The sequence below is a fragment of the Thermobia domestica genome, chromosome 8 (genome assembly GCF_964235325.1).
Source record: "Thermobia domestica chromosome 8, izTheDome1.hap1.1, whole genome shotgun sequence".
In the NCBI taxonomy this organism is placed as follows: domain Eukaryota; kingdom Metazoa; phylum Arthropoda; class Insecta; order Zygentoma; family Lepismatidae; genus Thermobia; species Thermobia domestica.
The window spans coordinates 292,581,081-292,603,356 of NC_137461.1; the positions used below are offsets into that span (position 1 = coordinate 292,581,081).

The 22,276-nt window shown below is 37.3% G+C and overlaps 2 protein-coding genes across 2 annotated transcripts in view; one reads left to right on the top strand and one right to left on the bottom strand.

The window, feature by feature from the left end:
* On the top strand, positions 1-10,299 carry LOC145693715 (uncharacterized). The gene is made up of 2 exons (XM_081769999.1): positions 1-471; positions 9,411-10,299. Exons 1-2 carry the CDS (start codon positions 127-129, stop codon positions 10,035-10,037), a joined length of 972 nt encoding a protein of 323 aa, XP_081626125.1. The 5' UTR covers positions 1-126; the 3' UTR covers positions 10,038-10,299.
* Positions 8,949-22,276, bottom strand: part of LOC145693716 (uncharacterized) — a 24,247-nt gene continuing 10,919 nt past the window's right edge. Inside the window, exon 3 of the mRNA XM_081770000.1 lies at positions 8,949-9,242. Coding sequence (XP_081626126.1) covers positions 9,084-9,242 — 159 coding nt within the window. The 3' untranslated portion in view covers positions 8,949-9,083. The remainder of the gene's footprint in view (positions 9,243-22,276) is intronic.

Below are 22,276 nucleotides of genomic sequence, written 5' to 3' on the forward strand. Positions count from 1 at the left end.
AGTGACTAAACGACTGGCAATTTCTGTGGTCGATTCCATCAGATTGCCTAGCGAATACGACTAGATTGCCTAGTGTAAACACCTGATTCCTGAAAGTTTTCAGTGGAAAGGAAAAGTTTCATAAAAATGACCCGTTTCGGCACAACTGAGATGATGATATTTTTAGAGTTATATGAAAAAAATGAGTGTTTATGGAACACAAAGAATGCACTTTATAGAAATGTTGCTGCTAGAGAAAAAGCACTAGAATCAATTATTCGTGAAATGAATATAAAAATTACAACTACAGAACTGCGGAAGAAGATTAAAAATATTAGAACGATTTATAGTAGAGAAGTTGCAAAAGTGAATGTTTCGAAAAGATCTGGTGCAGGTGTAGAAGAAATATACCAACCAAAGATAGCTTGGTTTCATGAAGCTGATAGATTTTTAAAGTGCATTATACAAGGACGAAGCTCCATTAGTAACACGGTAAGTATTATAATATGAACTATTAAATATAATTTTCATGTTTTGTGTTAAGCAAAGAATTTGCTGCGCTCCTACCTTGAATGGATTAAACAGGAAGGGGCAGAACGTTTTGTATAAAAAATTCCTACCTTCTTGCTATATTTTCTGTATTTTTGATGGATTAGGTTAGGTTAGATTAGTTTAAGTTAGTTAGGGGTTAGCTTAGGATTTTTGTGTTTGGGAGGCCAGAATTCTTTGCTTAACATTCGTATTTTCTTCTCATATTTTCTGTATTTTTGATGGTGTAGGCGGGTTAAATTCCAAAGTTGGGCGTCCGTTTCCAGCGAAATTTTTAAAATTTACAGGAAATATATGGATAATTTGATCGTTTGTGTGCTTGATAATATATAAGAGTCTCGAAAAATATGTTTATTTGTTATATACAAGCGGTTATAAACATAGGACTATATGGCGAGCGGAGGGAACTACTTGGCGCAAGGTAACCGAACAGTTGCATTGTGGGAAAGAAACTAGCATTTATGTTACCAACATGGCGAATGTACAAGGGCAATGAACTACTAATTTTAACATTTGTGAAGGAATACATTGATAACGAGCAAAATCTTTTAAAAGTTTGTGAAGAGCACGGATTAATAAACCTAATAACAAATTGCAGAAAGTGTGGAAAGGAGATAACAGTGAAAAAACTTGACGAAAGCGGACGCCCAACTTCGGAATATATGCCGTGTAGGCTAGATTATGTGGTAATAGTATACATGAGAACCCCCTGTCTTCCGTGCGCGAGGATACTTCATATTATATATTTATACCTTACCAAATTAAATCACTGCGTTGTCTTCATTATATGTGCTTAACATTCTATTTTTACTTTCTAGAATAAATTTTGTTGATTTCGATTCGAAAAATGTTAAATATTTTTAAATTTATATCATGATGCAGACCAAAATCCTTGTTGCATATAATATAATGCGCTATAGCATATAAAGTACAAGGGCAAATAGGTACGTTCTTTTTTATTTTCGTATCAGTGGATAAGTAAATGAAAGTGGGTTTGTTACCCCCTTTCTAAGTTCGTAGATACTCAATGAATAATCCCTAAAAGTATGAGCGTCCAGCTTCTTCTGGAACTCAGACGGTCTTACGTATACTATATCCCAGGTGGTATTACAATAGGCCATCATAAAAATAGTAATTTTATGGTTAAAATGAGTTAAGTATAAATGAAAGAATAATATTATATTGATTTCCAGTGGCGGAGCATTTTCGCAAAACGTAGGTAAGCAGTATTTTATGTTTACAAGTGGTATACTACGGATACAATGAGTCAGTCCATATGAAAGACGGCTGTGTAACATTAATTTCAACCTCCGGAGTGTTTCTCTATAATGTAGGAAATGAGTATTTTATGTTTACAAGTTTAGAGTTATTACTGTGAAACCAAGACAAGTGCTTAAACCTACACGAGTGCACTGTTTTTGTGCGGTTTTAAGTGCGATCTCACTATCCTTGTTTATGCACATACCCAACGGACGAACCCCCACCTCGAACCTCTGTGCTGCGCCCGTGTCATGACTGTTACCATTCTCGTTTTAAAAAGGGGGGCGCGGTGGCTCAGTGGTAGAGCGTTCACCTCTGGTGCTTGGGGTCCCGGGTTCGATCCCAGCCCCCGCCAAGTGAACTTTGTGGTGGACAAACACCGTGCTCGTGGGTTTTCTCGGGGTTCTCCCGTTTCCTCCCACTTTCTTCATTCCACCATTTCACTCATCTCTCATCATCACCGTCTCCTTTAGCCTAACCGGCATAACCATGGGACGTAATACTCAAAGATTTCATTTCATTTCATTTTTCGTTTTAAAAGGCCACTTAGCACAAGTTGATTGTTGATTTTCTTCTATCCACGTTCATATGCATACCTTCCATTGGTGACGCGCACTCTCACGCGAGACCTTCTTGCTGCGCTCCTTCTCTGACCCGGAGATACCATTATCGATTCTTGAGGTTACTTAACACAAGCATGTTAATGTCTTTTACATACCGGTAGTCGTTTTCATGGCATACATTCCTACGCGTAATTATACCAGTGTAGGGAAGTTGTCGTAAAGTGAATTTTTACTCACGAATGCAACTTCTACCCTAAGAAACCTTCTCTAAGGCCCTATGAATTACAGTAGATTCCTGATGAATTACTTGCACATAATACGATACAAATTAATGGGATATCACGTATTCCAAGCCACGTTAGCTTGCACATATATTAGCAATATATACAGGTTCGGCTCTACATATGTGCGACATGTGCATTTGCACAAGACAGCAAGTTTCGAGGAGTGGCAAAATCTGTCATAACTATATTATTTAAAATAAATATCTCTTGTTGGAAACAGACTTCATAATGATGGTAGTTAAAGTTATCAGCCTGACCTATTTGAATAGGCCTACTACATTTATAAATGATGTTTAAAGTCACATGGACAGTGCTAAACCAAATGGTAAAAAAAAAAAACAGCATGAATTCCTTTATTCTTATCAAATAGAAGAGCTCGATTCTCGAACAGTAGCGAACACCTGTTCCATTTAGTTATTTATCAGTTTTGGTATGAAAACTAGTCTTGCCTTTATCAAAAACCTGTTCCTTATCATTGAAGGTGGAAATAAGTTTCTTTTTTTTTTTTTTTTAATTTTGAACAGATGTAGAAGAAAAGTCAAGAAATAGAAGACCTACTTGCACTGTAATTGCAAAGTGATATATTGAGATTGAAGCTCAATATTGAATTTTATATATATATATAAACATTACCATCTTTTCTTTGCACGTGTGTTTGATTTATCTTTCACGAACATATTAGATTATTATTTAAAGAAAAAACAAACACAACAAGATTGTATTTCTAGTAATCTTAGGCCTTTCTTAGTGCGAATGTCCTTTCCCTTCCCATCGTTGTTCATAATGGGGTAGCATACTTAAAATGTAAGATTTGTTCTCTCTGGAGAAAGGCGACGGCAAATTATGCCATTCCACGGAGCAAACCATGAATATATACGCAATTATTTTGGTCATATACCAAGAGAAAGTAATAATAATAAGGGTGAATAATGTCTTAGGGAACCATTTTGAGCACAAGAAATAAAGTAAAATATATTTTTCTTTTAAATTTGACGGTCCGCCGGTATAAACGGTATAAACCTGCCCATAACAAGATAGCTGCCTACAGAAAAATAATATGCCTAAAAGTGATGTCTACACCAGTTTGGAAATTGAAGCATTTCGAGGTGGGGGGGAGTTAGTTTGGGCCAAAATTATACTTGTATTAAGAGTATACTCTTGCAGCAGTGGCGTATACTGGTTTGATGGCTTGTGCTAAAACTAACCTTTCTAATCTCTTTACATTATTATTATTATTATTATTATTATTATTATTATTATTATTATTATTATTATTATTATTGGACTTTTTTCCACTTTATTATACAATCTTCAAAATAAGAAAAAACTTTAACCACCCTTTTATCAAGTAGATAAATATAATTTTCTCTTCACTAGCAAGATTTATATTATCTTATTAGTATTATGGAAAAACGATCGTACATTTCTACATTTATTTTTTGCATGAAGTATCACTACATTTCGCATTGGATAGATGATAACCCTACTCACCAGAGCAAATGGAAGCTGTCCAAGTAATAATGAACGCTGAAATAGGCGATTAGGAAAGAAGGAGCCTCAGTCTGTTAGAGCTACGCAAACTACTGTAAAACACAAAATTTTCGTTGCGTTAACGCAAATCGCTACAGAAAGAGGCTCGTGATGTAAAGAAGAATTCACAGAAACCCCCAAAATGCACTGTCATTACTCGTATAATTTCCTTTTACTCTTCACTCACGCCCAAGAAACCGATTTCTCTAGCGGTAACTGCTTTTACTTGGCGGCACGTTCGTACGCTGTGGGCGGTGGTGGAGCGAAGGGGAATGCTTTGATACGATTCTTATTGTAGTAGCTAGAGAGTGATTTCTGCAGCGTTGTCATATTGAAGACTCTTAAGGCTGCGTGCAAAGAATTCAGTGGATCTTTCTAAATACATACAATTCTCAGAAACTTTTATCATTGAAAGAAGATACTAAAGTATAGAATTATTAATATAATTTAGTTCATATTATAACTTTATTTTGTAATATTCTAGGGCTGCTGCCGGTAGGCCCGGTAGTTTACAAAATACGCCACAGTCTTGCAGACTATGTTAATTTCTCAACACATTCCACACACAAATTATATTTGAACTTTCAGTCAACACTCATATTACAGAAAATAAGTTTTTGGAGAAAATACAAATTATTGTTATTCGATTATAGTTCGGGAAACGGCTTTGTTTGTGTTATTACTTAACGTAGAATGGAATTGTGGTGATTTCCCATGTTTTCATGAGTATCGCAAAAAATGGCAATGATGGTTATTTATGCAAAAGAATGAAAGTCTCATAAGTGGAAAATTTGTTATAAATTTCTTGTACACACAACCACCATTTGAATGCGAGATAGTGTGTTCAGCTTATTTGGTGAAAGTTTACGGAGATATCATTTCTTGAATAGTTAAGTTTCGAGTATAGTCCTCCTTGCACCCCCATAGACCAGTGGTTTTCAACTCCCAGATCGTGAAATTATTTTTGCTCAGTATCGCTAGGACTGTTGTCTCTATCTTTTGCTTGTTCGTGACTGCCGAAGGATGAAAACTACTGTCATAGATCAATTTGATAAACTCGAACCTGTACGCTATTAAATTCAAAATTACTACTTGAAGTGATTTTTAATCAATTAGGTTTCGGATAGTGCTTATATTGGAGGTACTCGGGGGTTGTTTTAGATGAATCATTTGCATTTGCAAGATGCATTTTAGAAGAAATCGAAAGCAGGGCTACTTCTTGTTATACGCTCCCGTAAAATGAGAATAAACCCTATCACTAGTAACTTGGTCAATTTCAAAGCAGAGCTCTTCTTTGTCCTTCAAATGTCTCCTATAGGTTTATACGTAAAATTTACAATTACCTAGCATATAATTTTATATAAAAATTTAATTTATCAGTAACAATCAATTTTCATATACACGAATGCTTTCATCTAACCCCATGCCGCAAACGTCGCCAACACCTAGTAGCCCACTTGCCGCTAAATGTCGATCGGCGATATAGCAACATTTCGAAGGATTGCCGCTAGTGTGCCATTGGCAGCAGGGTTTCGTCGAGTCAAAACAGATATTTAGAGTCGGGATGTTGATGATTTCGTTTTGGTCCGCGTTCCTTCGATTCGTCGTGGACAATTGCGAAGGGGCCAACACGAATTATTGCCACAGTCATGTGCATGCAGTTATTACTGGTATTATATACTATTATTTTCCTGACGAATTGTTTCTAAAGTGGGCTCCGAAGGTAAAGAGTAACACCTGGCTCTACATCATGAAGTGAAAATTATGAGATGAGTGCATATAACCCAGCTAGCAAAAATGACTTGCAACAAACTTGCAGCAGATTTGCAATTCAAGTCTGGCAAACTTGCAGCAGACTTCTGATGCAAGTCTGCAAGTTTGATGCAGGTTTAATGCAAACTTCCTAGTTGACGCTCTTCGAACTTGCAGCACGCCTGTAGTGCAAGTGTATGGTAAGGTTGCAAAGCAAGTCTCTGCAAGGGGTTTACTTGCACAGCAAGCCAACTGCAAGTTTCTACTTGCAGTGCAAGTGCACAGCAAGTCGACATGAAGTTAGTGCAGGTTTGACGCAAGTCTCTGCAAGGATGCCACTTGCACTGCAAGTCTACAGCAAGTTTCTAGTAAGCCTTCTGCAAGTCTCCAGCAGGTCTTCAGCAAGTGAGTGTAGTAAGTCTTCTGCAGGTATATACTTGCATTGAATTGCATGCCTTTTACAAGCGACATTTACTGTATACGTACAATCACACAGTATATTTTTCTCAACAACTTTGTCAAACAATACACGTTTAAAATATAAATTATTTCTACATACTGGATACTTAGTAATTATCTTAATTATCCACTTGTTTTAATGCTTCACACACTTCGCACCTACTACAAATGGCGGCCTGGCGAGGAGATTTCTACGATTAGACTTTTGTGCTATCTGTTGGTAGAAACTAGAACTGACACACTTGCTACAAAGTTGCAGCAAACCTCCGAGGCAAGTAAAATCTAGGAAGTGAAAATCAAATTACGACATTTGTGGGTAACTCTTTCAAAACACCTGCAGCAGGTGTACAGTGCACGGAAAGACTAGCAAGTTAAAATCAAATATAGTGAAAGACTTGTTGCAAACCAACATGCTATTAGGGTAATTGTATGAATTTAGATGGCAAGTGTCGCCGATCATTGGAAAGTGAATATGGGAGAACTATAAAATAAAGTATATAGACGCGCGTCATTTTGTTATAAAATTGCATGGCGAATGCATTTTATCTTATCCTAAACGGTTATCGTCTAATATACACGGTTAAAGGAGCACTCTGATTGGCCAAATTTAAAAAAAATATCAATGATTTATATCTCTACAAGGGAGGATTTCTTCATCGCCTCCGTGGCTAAGTCGGAAGAACACGCGCTTAGTAATCATAAGGTTGATGGTTCTCGCTTTTTTTACTGTTTTTTAGACTCACCTTAATGTAAACAAATTACGCATATAGGCAATTTAACATACTTTGGGGGAGTAATTTTGTGGTTCATTGGCGTTCCGTGGCTTCTCTGCCGCTGCGCTGGTGGTATAATTTCCAAAACGGAAGTGGGGCCACCGCGGCTCATCGCCGTGGCCGCTAATTTTTGGCGAGATGCAGCTAATTGCCCATCGGTGGTCCACCGACATTTACCGCATGGGGAAGTTAGTGGACCATTATCCTGATACACAATTGCAACTTCTAGACCAATGTTTCTTAACCAATGTGTCGCAACGCTCTGATGTATCGCACAGTCCCATAGGGTGTGTCGTGAAAATTTTGAATTGAAAAATCGTGAAACATTTAATAATTAGTTAAAATCAATTTTTGAGATGAACTGTACCACTCAAAGGCTCCAGCGGCAGCAATAATGTTCAGTACTACAAGAGTCTCTACTTTACAGAAACTTACAGGCTTATACTATTATAATGTATCTTATCATAATTAAAGCTTCAATAAAGTAGGTTGCGATGTCATGAGCATTGAGTAAAATGTGTCGTCAGTCAAAGAAGGTTGAGAACCACTGTTTTAGACTAAATTAATTGACAGAAAACATTGAAATTTTGCATCATACAAACATCGGCAGGGGGTCATTGTCTGAAAATACTCTGCGATACCCTCTGGTTAACAAGCCAACATAAAGTTATAATTTTCAAAAAAGATTACATGTTATTTCACTTTTCAAATCTCTATGTGAAACAAAAATTTACAATAGCGCATTTATTATTCTGTGCTTCAAACTAAGAACGCTACAGTATCACAAACATCCAAGTTTGGTAGGTTTTTTTTAGCAAGAACAATGCAAGTGAAATGGACGAAGAAAGACACATCCTGATGACAATGTGGTTATTATACGCTCCCCTGGCGCAGAAAGCCAGTGTTTGATTTCCAGTGAGGGAGCTCATGTGGTTCGAATTCTTTGTATTGCGATGTTAAATTACTTGATCACTAGATAAAGGGAAGCAATAAATATACGTGCACAGAACAGATTAAATAACTGGATTTGCAATAAAAGATTTATCCTCATTTTCGAAAATTGCAATAGCTTCATTTTTCTAATTAGTACAAATAAAATCACATATTTAATATAAAGAAACATATTGGGGTGATATGTTTAGAAAGTGCTACTTAAAAATAATAATACTAAATTATGCTATTTCAAAACAATGAATTGAACAACTACCTTATATTAAGACAAAAGTTATTACCGTAGTATTAACACTTTAACATAAATATTTTGGAATATTTAAAGTTCCCCTTAAGCTAGGTATCATTCAACATTCATATACTGTTAATGTATCATTTTGTACTGCCATGCGCGTTCACCGTCACCTATGAAATAATCAGCCAAACTGTCTCGTAGTGCATGTGCTGCTTTGGAATGATAATTGCTTGATAAATGTAATTTCACTTCTGGCCAGACACCTCTCCAACTCCCATGGTTCACTGAACCTGTGGTCAGATGTTCTTCTTCTAAATTTATTCCACATAGATAATCTGCAGAAGTTTCTCTAAGCCAATTGTGCAGAGCACACGCTGTCCGTATTATTTTGTTAACACAGCTAAGTTTGACTGCAATAGGCCTTTCAAAAATTCTGAATCTAGACACAAGTATCCCAAATGCGTTCTCCACTACTCAACGTGCTCGACTAAGACGATAATTGAATACTTTTTGTTTAATTCCAATTTTACCTATGCTTCTTGGATATGGCTTCATAAGTTCTGTTGTCATTGGAAAAGCATCATCACATACAAATAATGACTTTTCTGGTAGATTCAGCCTCTTCTCTTTCATTGCTTTATAAAATTCGCAGTTCTTAAATAGAGATGAATCATTCATTCGACCATTTGCCCCAACATCAATAAAAAGAAACTTGTAATTTGCATCTACAACAGCAAGAAGTAAAATACTATAAAATCCTTTGTAGTTGAAGTACTTGGAAGATCCATGAGGGGGGATTCTGTATTCTAATGTGTTTACCATCAATAGCTCCGCAACACGATGGGAAGTCCCACTTATCATAAAAATCCTTTTGTACCATCTTCCATTCCTTTTCTCCTTGTGGAACCTGTAAGGGATACATAATAATAGTAAGCTATAATAATTCATATACATATAATGAATTACACATACAAATATACATAATTTATATCTATCTATGTATGTGTATGTGTGAGAGAAAGAGAGGTGAAGACTACTTTTCTAACAGTTAAACATTGAATTTTGTCTTCTACAGGAATCAAGTCAACTTGACAGCAGAAGAGCAGGACCACCAGATGTGACCCATGAAACTGAGGATGATCTTGAGAGTGTAGTAGAGGAGGAATTCGGCGATGAGCAAATACCTGAAATGTCTGAACTACAACAGTCAAACTATGGAGCTACTAAACACACAATCCAACTATCAGAGAGTGATTTACCCGAAACATCGGGTATTAAAGGAACTCAGCTCAAGTCCGGAGGGAAGATAAAATCAACAAGTAAATTTCGTGAACCCTGCGAAAAGGTACAAAAGATATCGAAGCTAGAGACACTGCAGCAATCAGTTCAAAAGTTAGACAAGATTGCAGAGAATACCGAAGATGAATTTGAGATTTTCGGGAGACAAGTAGCAGCACATTTAAGAAGCCTTCCGATAGAAGTGTCCCTACAATCACAGATAAAAATATTGTCCTACCTAACCAACCAGCGACTAAAACAAATACATGTTTCTAAAGAAAGATGTGGTGCTTTTAATAACCAAGCTTCCTCATCAGTTTCAAGCAAATTCAATAAAGAATGTGCTAAGAACACCGATACGATCGATGATATCGATAACGCCTTTGAATATGTTTGTGTAACTTTAAATGACCCAATTTCCTAAGTTTCATGATGGACAAACCGAGTCTTGTAGATTCATAAATATACTACAAATCTATGTATTGTATTATTTTCTAGTATGTTGTGATAATCTATAAAATACTATTTTATTATTCATACAGTAAACGTTTATTGTATAATTTATGTATTAATGAGGTAATATATTACTGATTTATATATTACTGTAGTAGAAATTTGCTTTATAATTAACTTTCATTTTTATAAACATGATACTTGAGTAAAATTGGATATTTTGAGAGTAACAAGTATTTTTATTATATTCAGTTCCTACTGTTGTGGAGTATTACATGGTAATGACGCTCACACTATGTGTATTTGTGCTCTACCTTATCTTTATGCTTATATCGTAGACTTCATCGTTATATTTTCAACACCTTCGCAATCATGTTCTCAATGCATAACGAAAAATAAACAAAATTTTGAAAAAAGGAACCATGTGTACAGTCATAAGACCTATGATGATCTATTATTCACATACAAGTGATAAATCCAGTGGCAGGGCCGCGATGGCTCAGTGGTAGAGCGTTCATCTCTGGGGCATGGGGTCCTTGGTTCGATCCCACCTTGCGCCAAGTAAACTTTGTGGTGGACAAACACTGTGTGCGTATGTTTCCGCGGAGTTCTTCCGTTTCCTCCCACGTTCTTCATTCCACCGTTTCATTCAGTTCTCATCATTACCGCCTCCTCTAGTCTAGCCGGCAAAACCGTGGGGCGTAAAACAGATTCCATATTTTTAAAGTTCAGTGTGGCACTGTTACGACAGATGTTGTAAGGCATTAGGGATCGATTATTCCAAGAAAAGTCTATTTCCAACCATACTGTTACGACTGGATTAGATTTGATTTGAGTTTGACTTAGCGTCCCTTTCAGCAGCGAGACTAAATGACACGTGGACCTATAGCTTAACGTGGGATCCGAACCACATAAGCTCCCACCGGAAATCAAATTCAGTTCTCCCAAAGGCTTAGCCACGAGAACGTTCTGTTAGAAGTGGAGTTAAGCACGAAAATATGGCCATAAAATTGTAAATTTACAGGTGAATTGCATTGCGTCCTTCACCTTCTCCCGAATTGCAGTAGATGCAGGTAAAGTTCAAGCATATCACGTATTGCAAAATTTGAAGCAATAACATTATTTGTGATTTAGAGATGAATCAACAGAACAATATAGTTTAAAATATGTTACACATGCTCTGTATATCAAGGTGTGTAGTGACATGATTAATGATTAGGTTTTTAAAACTCTTAAATAAATTGAGCTTCAACAACTTGAATCCCTTAATGTAGACAATGTGGCATCTCTGACCTTCTGAGCTGAGATATATATACGTCTTTTTATATGAATTCGAAAAGAAAAAAAACTAACTTATCAATTCGGCCCATTTATATACGTATATGTTTTGCGTTCGAGCATAAATCTTCGACACAGGTGTACCGATTTTAATGGTTCATTTGATCTTTAAAGAGTATGCTTTATAGACGATTTCACATAAATTTCATGAGGATCTAACAATAGTCTTCGAAGCTAAACCATGAAATTTTCTAATGGTTGAGAATGTTCGGATCATAATTGTATGATTACCCATAATTTTGACATACTCACCAATTTTATTGATTTACCTTTAGGGATGCGCTCGAGTCGAGTCGAGTCGAGATTTAAGCCTGTCTCGACTCGTCTCGAGAAAATGTTGTCTCGACTCGAAAATATGTTTGTCTCTGTCTCGACTCGACTCGAATTCGAGTCGAGACAAAATATACGAGTTAAAATATACGCACACATCAGCCAGAATATTATGACTACGTACCTTATTGTCAGTGTGTCCAACTTTGGCACGGATACCAATGGCGACGCGTCTTGGCACGGACGCAATGATCCTTGAAAGGTCACTGGAGAGATTTGATTGGTACACATAGGCAAGGGCGCCGATTTTTCTGTAAATTTGGGGGGAATTCAGATGCAGAAGGCATATGTATGAGGATTTTAAGACAAATTGTATTCAAATTATGCCAAATATTGTATATTCATAAATACAATGCGGGAGCCCACATGAGGGCCCTTTGGGGGTGCCGGGGCAATCTCGGCCCTCCAGGATCGGCGCCCTTGCACACAGGTCACCTAATTCCCGTAAATTCCGGGGTGGGAGGCGATGCGCACTGAAGTCATGTTCAATCACATCCCATTTGTGTTCGATTAGGTTCAGATCAGGCGAGTTGGGCGGCCAGCACATCACTTGGAACTTGCCCCTGTGTTCCTCGAACCACTCCATCACAATCCTGGCCTTGTGATATGGTGCATTATCTTTTCGAAAAATGCTACTACCGTTGGGAAACATGGTCGTCATGAAGGGGTGTACGTAGTCTGCAAGCAGTGTGTGATACTCCTTGGCCGTCATGGTGCCTTGCTCGAGCTCCACTAGACACATTGATGTTCACGTGAATGTTTTGCGGAGCATAATTAAGCCGCCGCCAGCTTGTCTCCGTCCCGCAGTACAGGTGTCAAAGAACTGTTCTCTTGGAACACGACGAATTCGCACCCTCCCATCGTCATGATGAAGAAGGTATCGGGATTCATCAGACAATGCAACGCTCTGCCACTGTGCCAAGGTTTAATGACGATGGTCATGTGTTCATTTCAGTCATAGTTGCCGATGTCGTGGTGTAAACATTCGCACATAGATGGGACATGGGCTTCGGAGGCCCATCGTTAGGGGTGTTAGGTGCACTGTGTGTTCAGACGCACTTGTACTTTGCCCAGTAATAAAGTATGATGTTAGTTCTGCCACAGTTCGCTGCCTGTCTTGTTTTACCAGTCTGCCCAGCCTATGACGTCCGACATCTGTAATGAGGTGGGGGCGCCCAACCCCTCGACGTTTGGACGTTGTTTTCCCTTGGTTTCGCGACTTGTTGAAGACACTCACCACAGCACTCCTCGAACACCCGACAAGTCCTGCAGTTTCTGAAATTCTCCTGCCGAGTCTGCGGGCCATTACAACCTGCCCTCGGTCAAACTCAGATCGCGCGCCTTCCCCATTCTGATACTACATGCACCGTACGTGTTACTGACTAGCAGGCATTCGTCGGCAGGTGACACAGATATCGCCTGGACGGAAACTATATCGATAGTAGGTTGGTAGTCATAATGTTCTGACTGATCAGTACATACTAAATAAATTTAAAATGTAGGAAATTTTCAACATTCTGATTAACTTGCAGGAAATTTCACAATGAAAAGAAACAACTGACTTGGACAAGACAACGGTTAGTTGATGGGGCAATCTTTTTTCCTGGTCTTTCATTTTAACCCGCCGCCATTTTGCACAGGATTGTCGTAGAGAGTCGAGACTTGCTCCATTTTCCTTCATTTTACAACATATTTCAAACGATGTGCTACTTAGCTCTCCTTGCCATTTGAAACTTTTGAGTTGGATCCCGTCTGGGACCCTGCGGGGAACCCTGGGGCAAACATTTTTACCCCAAAAAAGTGTGGCCTTGAAAATGATAGGACACATGTTCACGGAGTTTTCCATTTACCCAACCGTTTCCGAACAAATGACTCGGTTCAAATTATTCTAGCAGGTAATTCCCTAGCTATGGCTTTTTAAATATCTAGAAATTGGCCATGTTTTTGGAAAATATCACGGGAACGGTAAGCCATAGAGATATGATATGGTGGCCATTGGCCAAACCACTGACCAGTTGGACAGTGACCACCGGTTACTATTCGGTACCAAAATGTTTACCATCCTTTTAGATATTGATCAGCACCAATATGATCTCTCTATGACTTACGGTTCCCGAGATATGGCTCAATAAATTTCTGTAAATCGGTCATTTTTTGGTACCGAAAAAATATCTGGTGAATATTTTGCGAACGGTTAGAGTGACGCGAAAAATTTAATCATTTTGTCTGATAGTTTTTGATGCTCTATCGAATGCAGTGTACAAAATTGAAAAAATCGCAAATAACAGACAGACGGACAGATAGACACACGAACTTTTTAAGTTCGTTGAATATGTTGTAACTCACGATATCCCGCCCGGTGACACGTATAACTTCGGGATTCGTCTAGTTATAACATATCAAATGCGAACACAATTGTCTCGTTCGGATCTCAGTGGAGCCATCCCTTGTCAGTAAGCAACTGTCTTCTTCAAATATCAAGTGGTTATATCTCGAATTGTTTTCTTGGAAGATATTTCTTGTAAATACGATAATTTATTGCAATACACGGTAATTCTAGTCTAAGATACACGATATCGAAAATATGGCATTATAGACTAACATAATAATATGCAAATGTTACACTGGAAAATAAAATCTTTGGAAAATCGCAAAGAGCAACCTGACATTCATGTTACAGTCATTCCTCTTTATTTGATTTTAATTATTACTTCATTATCAACGAACTTAAAAATTCGTTACTGAATTCTCTATGTCTGTGTGTCTGTCTGTCTGTCCGTCTGTCTGTTATTTGCGATTTTTCAATTTTGAACCGTGTATTTGATAGAGCTTCAAAAACTATAAGAAAAAGTAATTAAATTTTTCGCTTCACTCTTACCGTTCCCAAGATATTGGCCAAAAAATGGCCGACTTCAGAGATTTAAGGAGCCATATCTCGGGAACCATAAGTTATAGAGAGATCACATTGATGTTGTTCATTACCTAAGAGGATGGTGAACATTTTGGTACCAAATAGTAACCGATTAACACTGGCCAATTGGCCAGTTATATAGTGGCCACCAATTAATATCGGTACTAAAATGCATACCATCCTCTTAGGTATTGACTAACACCAATATCATCTCTCTACGACTTACCGTTCTCGTGATATTGGCCAAAAATGGGCAATTTCTAGATATTTAAGGAGCCATAGCTCGGGAACCATAAGCTGTAGAGAGATGATATTGACGTTGATCAATACTTAAGAGGATGGTAAATATTTTGGTATCAAATAGTAACCGGTGGCCACTGTCCAACTGGCCACTGGTTTGGCCAATGGCCAGTGGCCACTAATTAATATCGGTACTAAATTGTTTACCTTCCTCTTAGGTATTGATTAACACCAATATCATCTCTCTATGATTTACCGTTCCCGTGATGTTGGCCGAAAAATGGCCAATTTCTAGATATTTAACGAGCCATAGCTTGGGAGCCGTAAGTTGTAGAGAGATCATATTGGTGTTGATCAATACCTAAGAGGGTGGTGAACATTTTAATACCAAATAATAACCAGTGTCCACTGATTAACTGTCTACTGGCCAACTGGCCACCGTTCCCCAGATATTGGCCAAAAAGTTCAAATTTCTAGAAATTTAAGGAGCCATATCTCGAGAACTGTAAGTCATAGAGAGATAATATTTTACTAATTTTTTGCGAGCGAGAAGGTGTTGCGGATGAAATGATTTACTTTTACATAAAGGAACAATGACAGTTATCCTTCCCGCTCCATCTCTCCATTCTTTTTAAGTTCGTTCTGGCAATGCTCTTGGAGCATTCTCAACTGGTTTAATTCTGTGAAATTGTTAGAATTAATTATAAGCTGTGTAGAAACGCTTTCAAAATGCATTAAAATTATAAATGACAAGTAAAAGGTGCCTTGCTGAGCGTACCTTGTAGAGGCCCCCTCAAGTATGCTCCCCCACACCGCGGGGTCTGCGCGCCCTTTATCGCCGTCACTGGCTAATATGAATATGAAACAGATGTCAGGCAAGGACAACTAGCGGTGTTTCCCATATGATCAGACGATGACTTATTTATGGCACGAGCCATAGTAGAAGGCAACATAGTTGAAGAAACTACACCCTCCCAGTAACCTAAATTGCACGAAAATTTCCAAAGCAGGTTCACTGACCTGAGTACCGCATCTTGCCCACTTTGTCCAAGAGTGGGATTGTTTGTTTCTAACTTTTCTACCGAAAAGCATTTGTCTGGAATGGTGTTTCGGAGACAATAAAATAAAGAAAATATACTAGGCAGAGAGAGAGAGAGCAGGGAGGAGGGAGTGTACCAATTATTCTTTCCTCTAAACCAGCGTTTCCCAACCTTTTTCAACTTGCAGCACACTACGAGTGTAACATGGATTCTCGCGGCACACTTATAGATATAGATCCCATGTACTATCGGAAAATTATTTCCAAGTTTGTACAGAATGGAGGATAAATAAAATGAAATATTATTTGTAAATATAAAACACACTGGTATTTTTTTCTTTGATTACTGATCTCCTTCGCACAGAGAAGAAAGCTCGATCACTGGGCTTTCCCCGTGGTAAATCACTATGCTTATTTTTCATTCTAATTTAAAAGGAGAAAACAACTGCAATGAAATGTTGGACTCAAGTTATTAAAAATACGCTTCCTTTTTCGAAAACTGTATCCAACCTTTTACTAAGAATGAAGATCATTAAATAACGAACGAACAAATAAATCTATTTTACTTTTAAAACACAAATGTAAATAATTTATCGAAAGGATTGAATGATATTTTAAATTTTCAAGTTACGAAATAGTCTGTAACGATAAAGGAGCAATAATGGTCATTACAATAACAAATACTTTTTTCAACATTAGAAATATACAGAAAAGTAACACGGCATGAAACTTAAAATTGTAGATTCATAGTAGAGATTCATAGTAATGTGCAATACAAATATGCATTTTCCCCTACGTTTTCCAATTTGATTGCTATAGAATTAATAATTTTGTTTTGATATCCTCGCGGCACAGCAGTGGCCCATTCACGACACACCAGTGTCGCGGTATTTTCACTGATAGCTTCTCATTTTAGATTTTAGGTATATTTACATCAAAGGGGGGGGGGTAGCGTGCACCTTTGCACCCCCTAAATCCGGCCCTGTCCAGAAGTCATGTAGTCCTATTGCGTTCATGGAAATAAAAACACAATAGTTATAACTATGCTAAATTACTATAGACTGCCAATTGCTCAGGGAATTTATGATGTTCACTTTATTGCAATGTTCTTATACAAACTAGACATAGGCTACGGATAATAGTTTCATAGAAACTAGAAAATCAAATATTATTATTATTATTATTATTATTATTATTATTATTATTATTATTATTATTTTATTTGAAGTACAATCAAATATCACGACATTAATTATTAGTTTTAATTAACTGAATTGAGCTGAAAATTAAATCTTGATCTCTGAAGATTAACTATTAAATTTATACGTTCTGTACCTTTCTAAAGTAATAAATGCTGGAATTGGTTTCAAGGCTGTTCCTGAGTGAATAATTTCTTTATAATAATATTAAAAGTTTTAGAAGAATTTTCGAGACATTCGAGTCGAGTCGAGATTTTTATCAGCTGTCTCGACTCGACTCGTGTCTCGACTCGAAAATTCGAGTCGAGAAACACGTTTGTCTCGACTCGTCTCGAATTTTACAAAGTGTGTCTCGACTCGAATTCGAGTCGAGTCGAGTCGAGATTCGAGACATGTCTCGACTCGAGCGCATCCCTATTTACCTTTTGCTTGAAAAAGTTTGTTTTCGCGGTGTTTTCATGTAAATTTCATTAGGATCTGATGATAGTCATCAGAGTTAGATCATGAAACTTCTCAACGGTTGATAGTGTTAATATCGTACTTAACCGATTTCATTGTATGCATACTCACACACAACTTCAACAGAGATGTACCTCTTATGATTATTCTTTTTTAGTTTCAGATTGTACTTTCTTGCAGGTTCTATAAATGTAATCATGATCTAATACAGTCTTCAAAGAGTTGGACCGTGAAACTCCTCAACAGATAATAGTTTTCAATACCTTGCGCATGTTCATGTATAATTTCGTATCGCGTATATATGAATCTGGAAGATGTGCACAAATTCCAGAAGGTGATTCATGACACAAAAAGAAGACAAAAAGTTATCTTGCATATTGTCGAATTCCGCGTCATTCTCGAGTGACAGGGGTTCCAACATGAAATCGAAACACGACTCCTGAAATTTTAACGGAACAGAAAGATATGCACTAACTTATGCATGTGTGTAGAGACGCGATACTAGAGCGAAAGGTTGTACAAGTGTCAGTGACCGATTGCTGGTCGACCTTGGAACGCATAAGCGACATGTTGTGGACCAGTAGTCGTGCTTTCCAGTATTTGTGTACGAGGAAACAATTGCAGCACAGGGATGTGAAAGTGGAGCAAAAGGACCCGTGGGCAGTACTTGTTCATTTACTGAAAGAAAGCTAATAACTTCGTGTCAGGTAGTAATACAACACATTGTGGGAAAGCAGAACCAATGCAATGGTGGTGTGGGTGATCTGCACGGCAGGAAGTTATAGTAGGTGAAGTGTGTAATAAAGCTCCGTAGAGTGTGGTGTCAGTGTTCTCAGATGTACGTTATTCGTATGAGGAACTAGCTGATATGCTATGCTATTTACATATGGCAAGCAGAATGGAAATGCTCGGAAGGCTGGCAGACTGTACCAGGAAACATATCCGCGACGACAACAATCGAATCAACGAACATTCGCTGCAGTGTATCGTCGTCTACGTGAGACGGGGTCCCTTGTACTCCCATGCGCAAAAAAATGGCGCGTATACTGTAACTCAAGATTTTTCGCATTTATTCCATTTTCCTTACGTTTATGGGTAAAATTCAGTTATTAGTATGTGGAGATAATAGAAAGCAATTCATCTAAGGAGATATTTCCAAAAAATATAATAAAATAATAAAAATATAAGCAAAAAACAAAATTATGCTCGGTTTTGTGTATACTGGCAACGATGATTTCTAGGGATTTTTTCAGTAGCAGATCACAATTGCGGAGGGAATTCAGTAGGGGAATCGAGAAGTTGGATCAAGAAATGGATAGTGGACTAAAATGTTGCATTTATTGGTTAAAACCTAGTGTGTAGATTGCCTGCCAAATATAAATTAGCTTCTGTAACTAAGATGTCGTACGAAAATATAGAATTAAACAGAAAAACTCTTATCTTAAGGTTCGAAGCGATACGGACCATGGTTATGAAGATTATTTCTTTAAAAAAAGGAGCTAACACCATGTAGCCTCCGTGGTTCGGTGGGTAGAGTGGCGGACTCGTAGTTATTTTATAATTTTGACACCACATCGAATCCCATCCCATCCCATCCCATCCCATTTCTTTTTCTTTTCTTTCTTTTTGTTTCTTTTCTTTCTTTTTTTTTTTTTACAAAACATTATAATTTTCATGTTAATAAGAACCAATATAATAAGAAGCAATATAATAAGGACAACTTACTGATATTTTGCTGTAATGACGTATTTATCGAGGATTAGAGAACTATTGTTTTCTGTTCATGCTGTTGTATAGTTTCTCTCATCCTGGTTTCTTGGGGAAAAAAACAATTTTGTCTCCAACGAAGTGTGAAGGATATATACGGACAGAAAAAGACATCTGAGTACCAAACGTGATTTATCCTGATGAAGTGGACTAGTTTGCCATTATTTAAAAAAAAAAAATTAAGTTGGCTTTTCTTTAGGATTTAGCTTAAAAAAATATGTTTTTCTTTATAAGACTATACTTTATGAGGCAAGGTGTGTGATCATACCCACAAATTTAGCTAGGGAGTGAAAGATAATTGTTTATACAAACATTTTACAGGTTTAGGTGCGTGAAACACCAATACACCATAGTCTCGTTTATCCGACCATCCTTTGTTCCACATACCATATGATCCGATATATCATTGCAAATAGCACCAATCGGCAAGAAGATCTGCAAGTTGTGGTCTTAATCTATTTTTCATGCTGTGGAGTCTATCGCCTAGCGCGCCCGTCTACACCTTGACTCATACGTCTATCATTCAGTGCAGACACGTATCCAGGTTTTCTATTCGGAGGGGACCCAACACGAATCCTCGTAAGCACGTAATTCTAATGTTTTTAAATATCAATAATAATAATAATAATAATAATAATAATAATAATAATAATAATAATAATAATAATAATAATAATAATAATGCAACAGTTCTGTACCTCTCTTAAACTTTTTCCTACTTTTCATTTATAAACCGGTTTATTTTGGAAACTGCATTATAGCACAAACAAAATGAAACATATTTTCGAGAGAAATGTAACTAAAGAAAACTGTCTGCTACGTATATCACATAACAAAAATAGCAAGAAGACATGGAGTGTATCGTTCTAATATATTAAAGTTAAAAACAGAACGGAAACGAAATGTTAATCCTATTTAAAACTGTTCTTTAATTCCACCTGGTCAGTGGCGTATTTACGATTTTGTTTCGGGAGGGGCTTTGCTAACTTTCGGGGGGGGGGGCTTTGCCTGGAAATGTGAAAATTCTGCAAGATTTCATTTACTTTACTATACTAAGTAAGATTTCGTGGGGGGCTTAAGCCCGGAAGCCATCCCCCTAAATACGCCACTGCACCTGGTATAATGGCATTATGGTATGTTCTTAGAATTATAACAAGACAACAGCACATTGCCCAAAGTTTGGTCACTGACTGCTAGTAAACTGATATAAAAGAACCTCAAAAGGGTAAAGGCAAGTTTATTAAAAAGTGCTTGAGTTTCGGAGAGAGACAGCTCTCAGGCCCTCACGCTGGATACGTCCCTGATTCAGTGCAGTGCAGTTATTTGTTATAAAACATTATTATTAGATGCGTAATATGTAAAATTATATCATAAGTTTTACTTTTAATAGGTCTTTTCTTAACACATCCATATTATCCAGCGTTCTGCCTGCCTGTTTATGTCGGATAAGCGAAACTCTACTGTATTTCCAAAGCTAGCATATACATGAACTAGAATTGTATCGTCCTAGAACAGACAATAGTCTAAAATGCTTATATTAAAAGGCTGAATAAAAAAAAGCATAAGTACTGATTTGGAAGCGTGAGAACAAATTAAAAACAATTCAATATATTTCCTAGGTATCAGATTATCATCTTATTATGTCGATGTGTATTCTTTTTTAAACATCGTTTTAAAAGTTATACCATTCGCAATATTCCTGAGGAAATCGAAAGAAAAACTCCTTGTGCCTCTTATGGCAAAGAGGCTTAAGTGCATGGTCCGAAACCGATTCCCACGTTAAGGTATAGATAAAGTTCCCGTACTTCAAAAATGCAAATCCGGGACGCTACTAAATTACGAGAATCTTTGAAATGCTTAAAACTGAAAGAAGTGTTGAATACTAATTTACTTTCCTCCATTAGATAGAGTTGTTCAAGTATTACGTTATCACATTTTTATTCATTTCACTAGAACTTCCAAGGACGCCAATTTCTCTTTAAATTTGGAGGGGGGGGGGCATTCAAACTCAGAAGATATATATATGAGGATTTTAAGACAAATTACACTCAAATAATGCCAAATATTGTATATTCATAAATACAAAGGAGGCCTACATGAGTTTTGAGCGGGCTCGGCCCCGCAGGATCGGCGCCCTTGCCTTCTTCCTAGTTAAGCAAACGTAAGCAGATGATTTACTCCCTCCCCCTGGTAAGCAAAATTGTTTTTTTTTTTTTTCCCTCAAGATCTCTTGTTTCGTGAAATAACAGCAGGAATTTCCTGATTACTTAACCATCTAAATGAATGTTTTCACTTAGAGCCATCCCGTCGATTCGCGTTGCCTAGGACTAAAATAAATTAAGGGTCAATAATGAAGATGAGACTTCCATATCAAACATGAAGAGACATGTGGATCGGAGATCTTTCTTTGCTCCAACTTTGATTTTTTTCAAATCCATGATGGGAAATTATATTATGACTACAATTTTCGAAATTAATAGTATACAATCGTAAAAATATCTTACAAAACGATGGTTTATTGCAAAATACTTTGACTCAAAGAATAAATTACAAGTAATAAACTTGTTACTTTTCCTGAAGAGTCTAAGTCGTGAATGAGACGGAAGCTGTCGAGCGTAGTGCTTGGAACGATTGCCTCACTTGTTCTACCTTTCCGTGGCGCAGCCTTGATTCGACTTGATCCTAAACGGATTGTTCAGAAGTCGAAGTCGGAAGATGTTTCCCATTTTTCCAAAACACTCTTGGTCGATTACAATCTGCCTCACTCGTGAGGGGACAATCCCATGCCGTAAGCGTCGGTGGACCACCGATAGGCGACTAGTGAGATGTCCCCAAAAATTGGTCCCACTTCCGTTTTGAAAATTATACCACCACCGGCAGAGAAGCGACGGAACGCCAACGAACCACAAAATTATTCCCCTAAAACA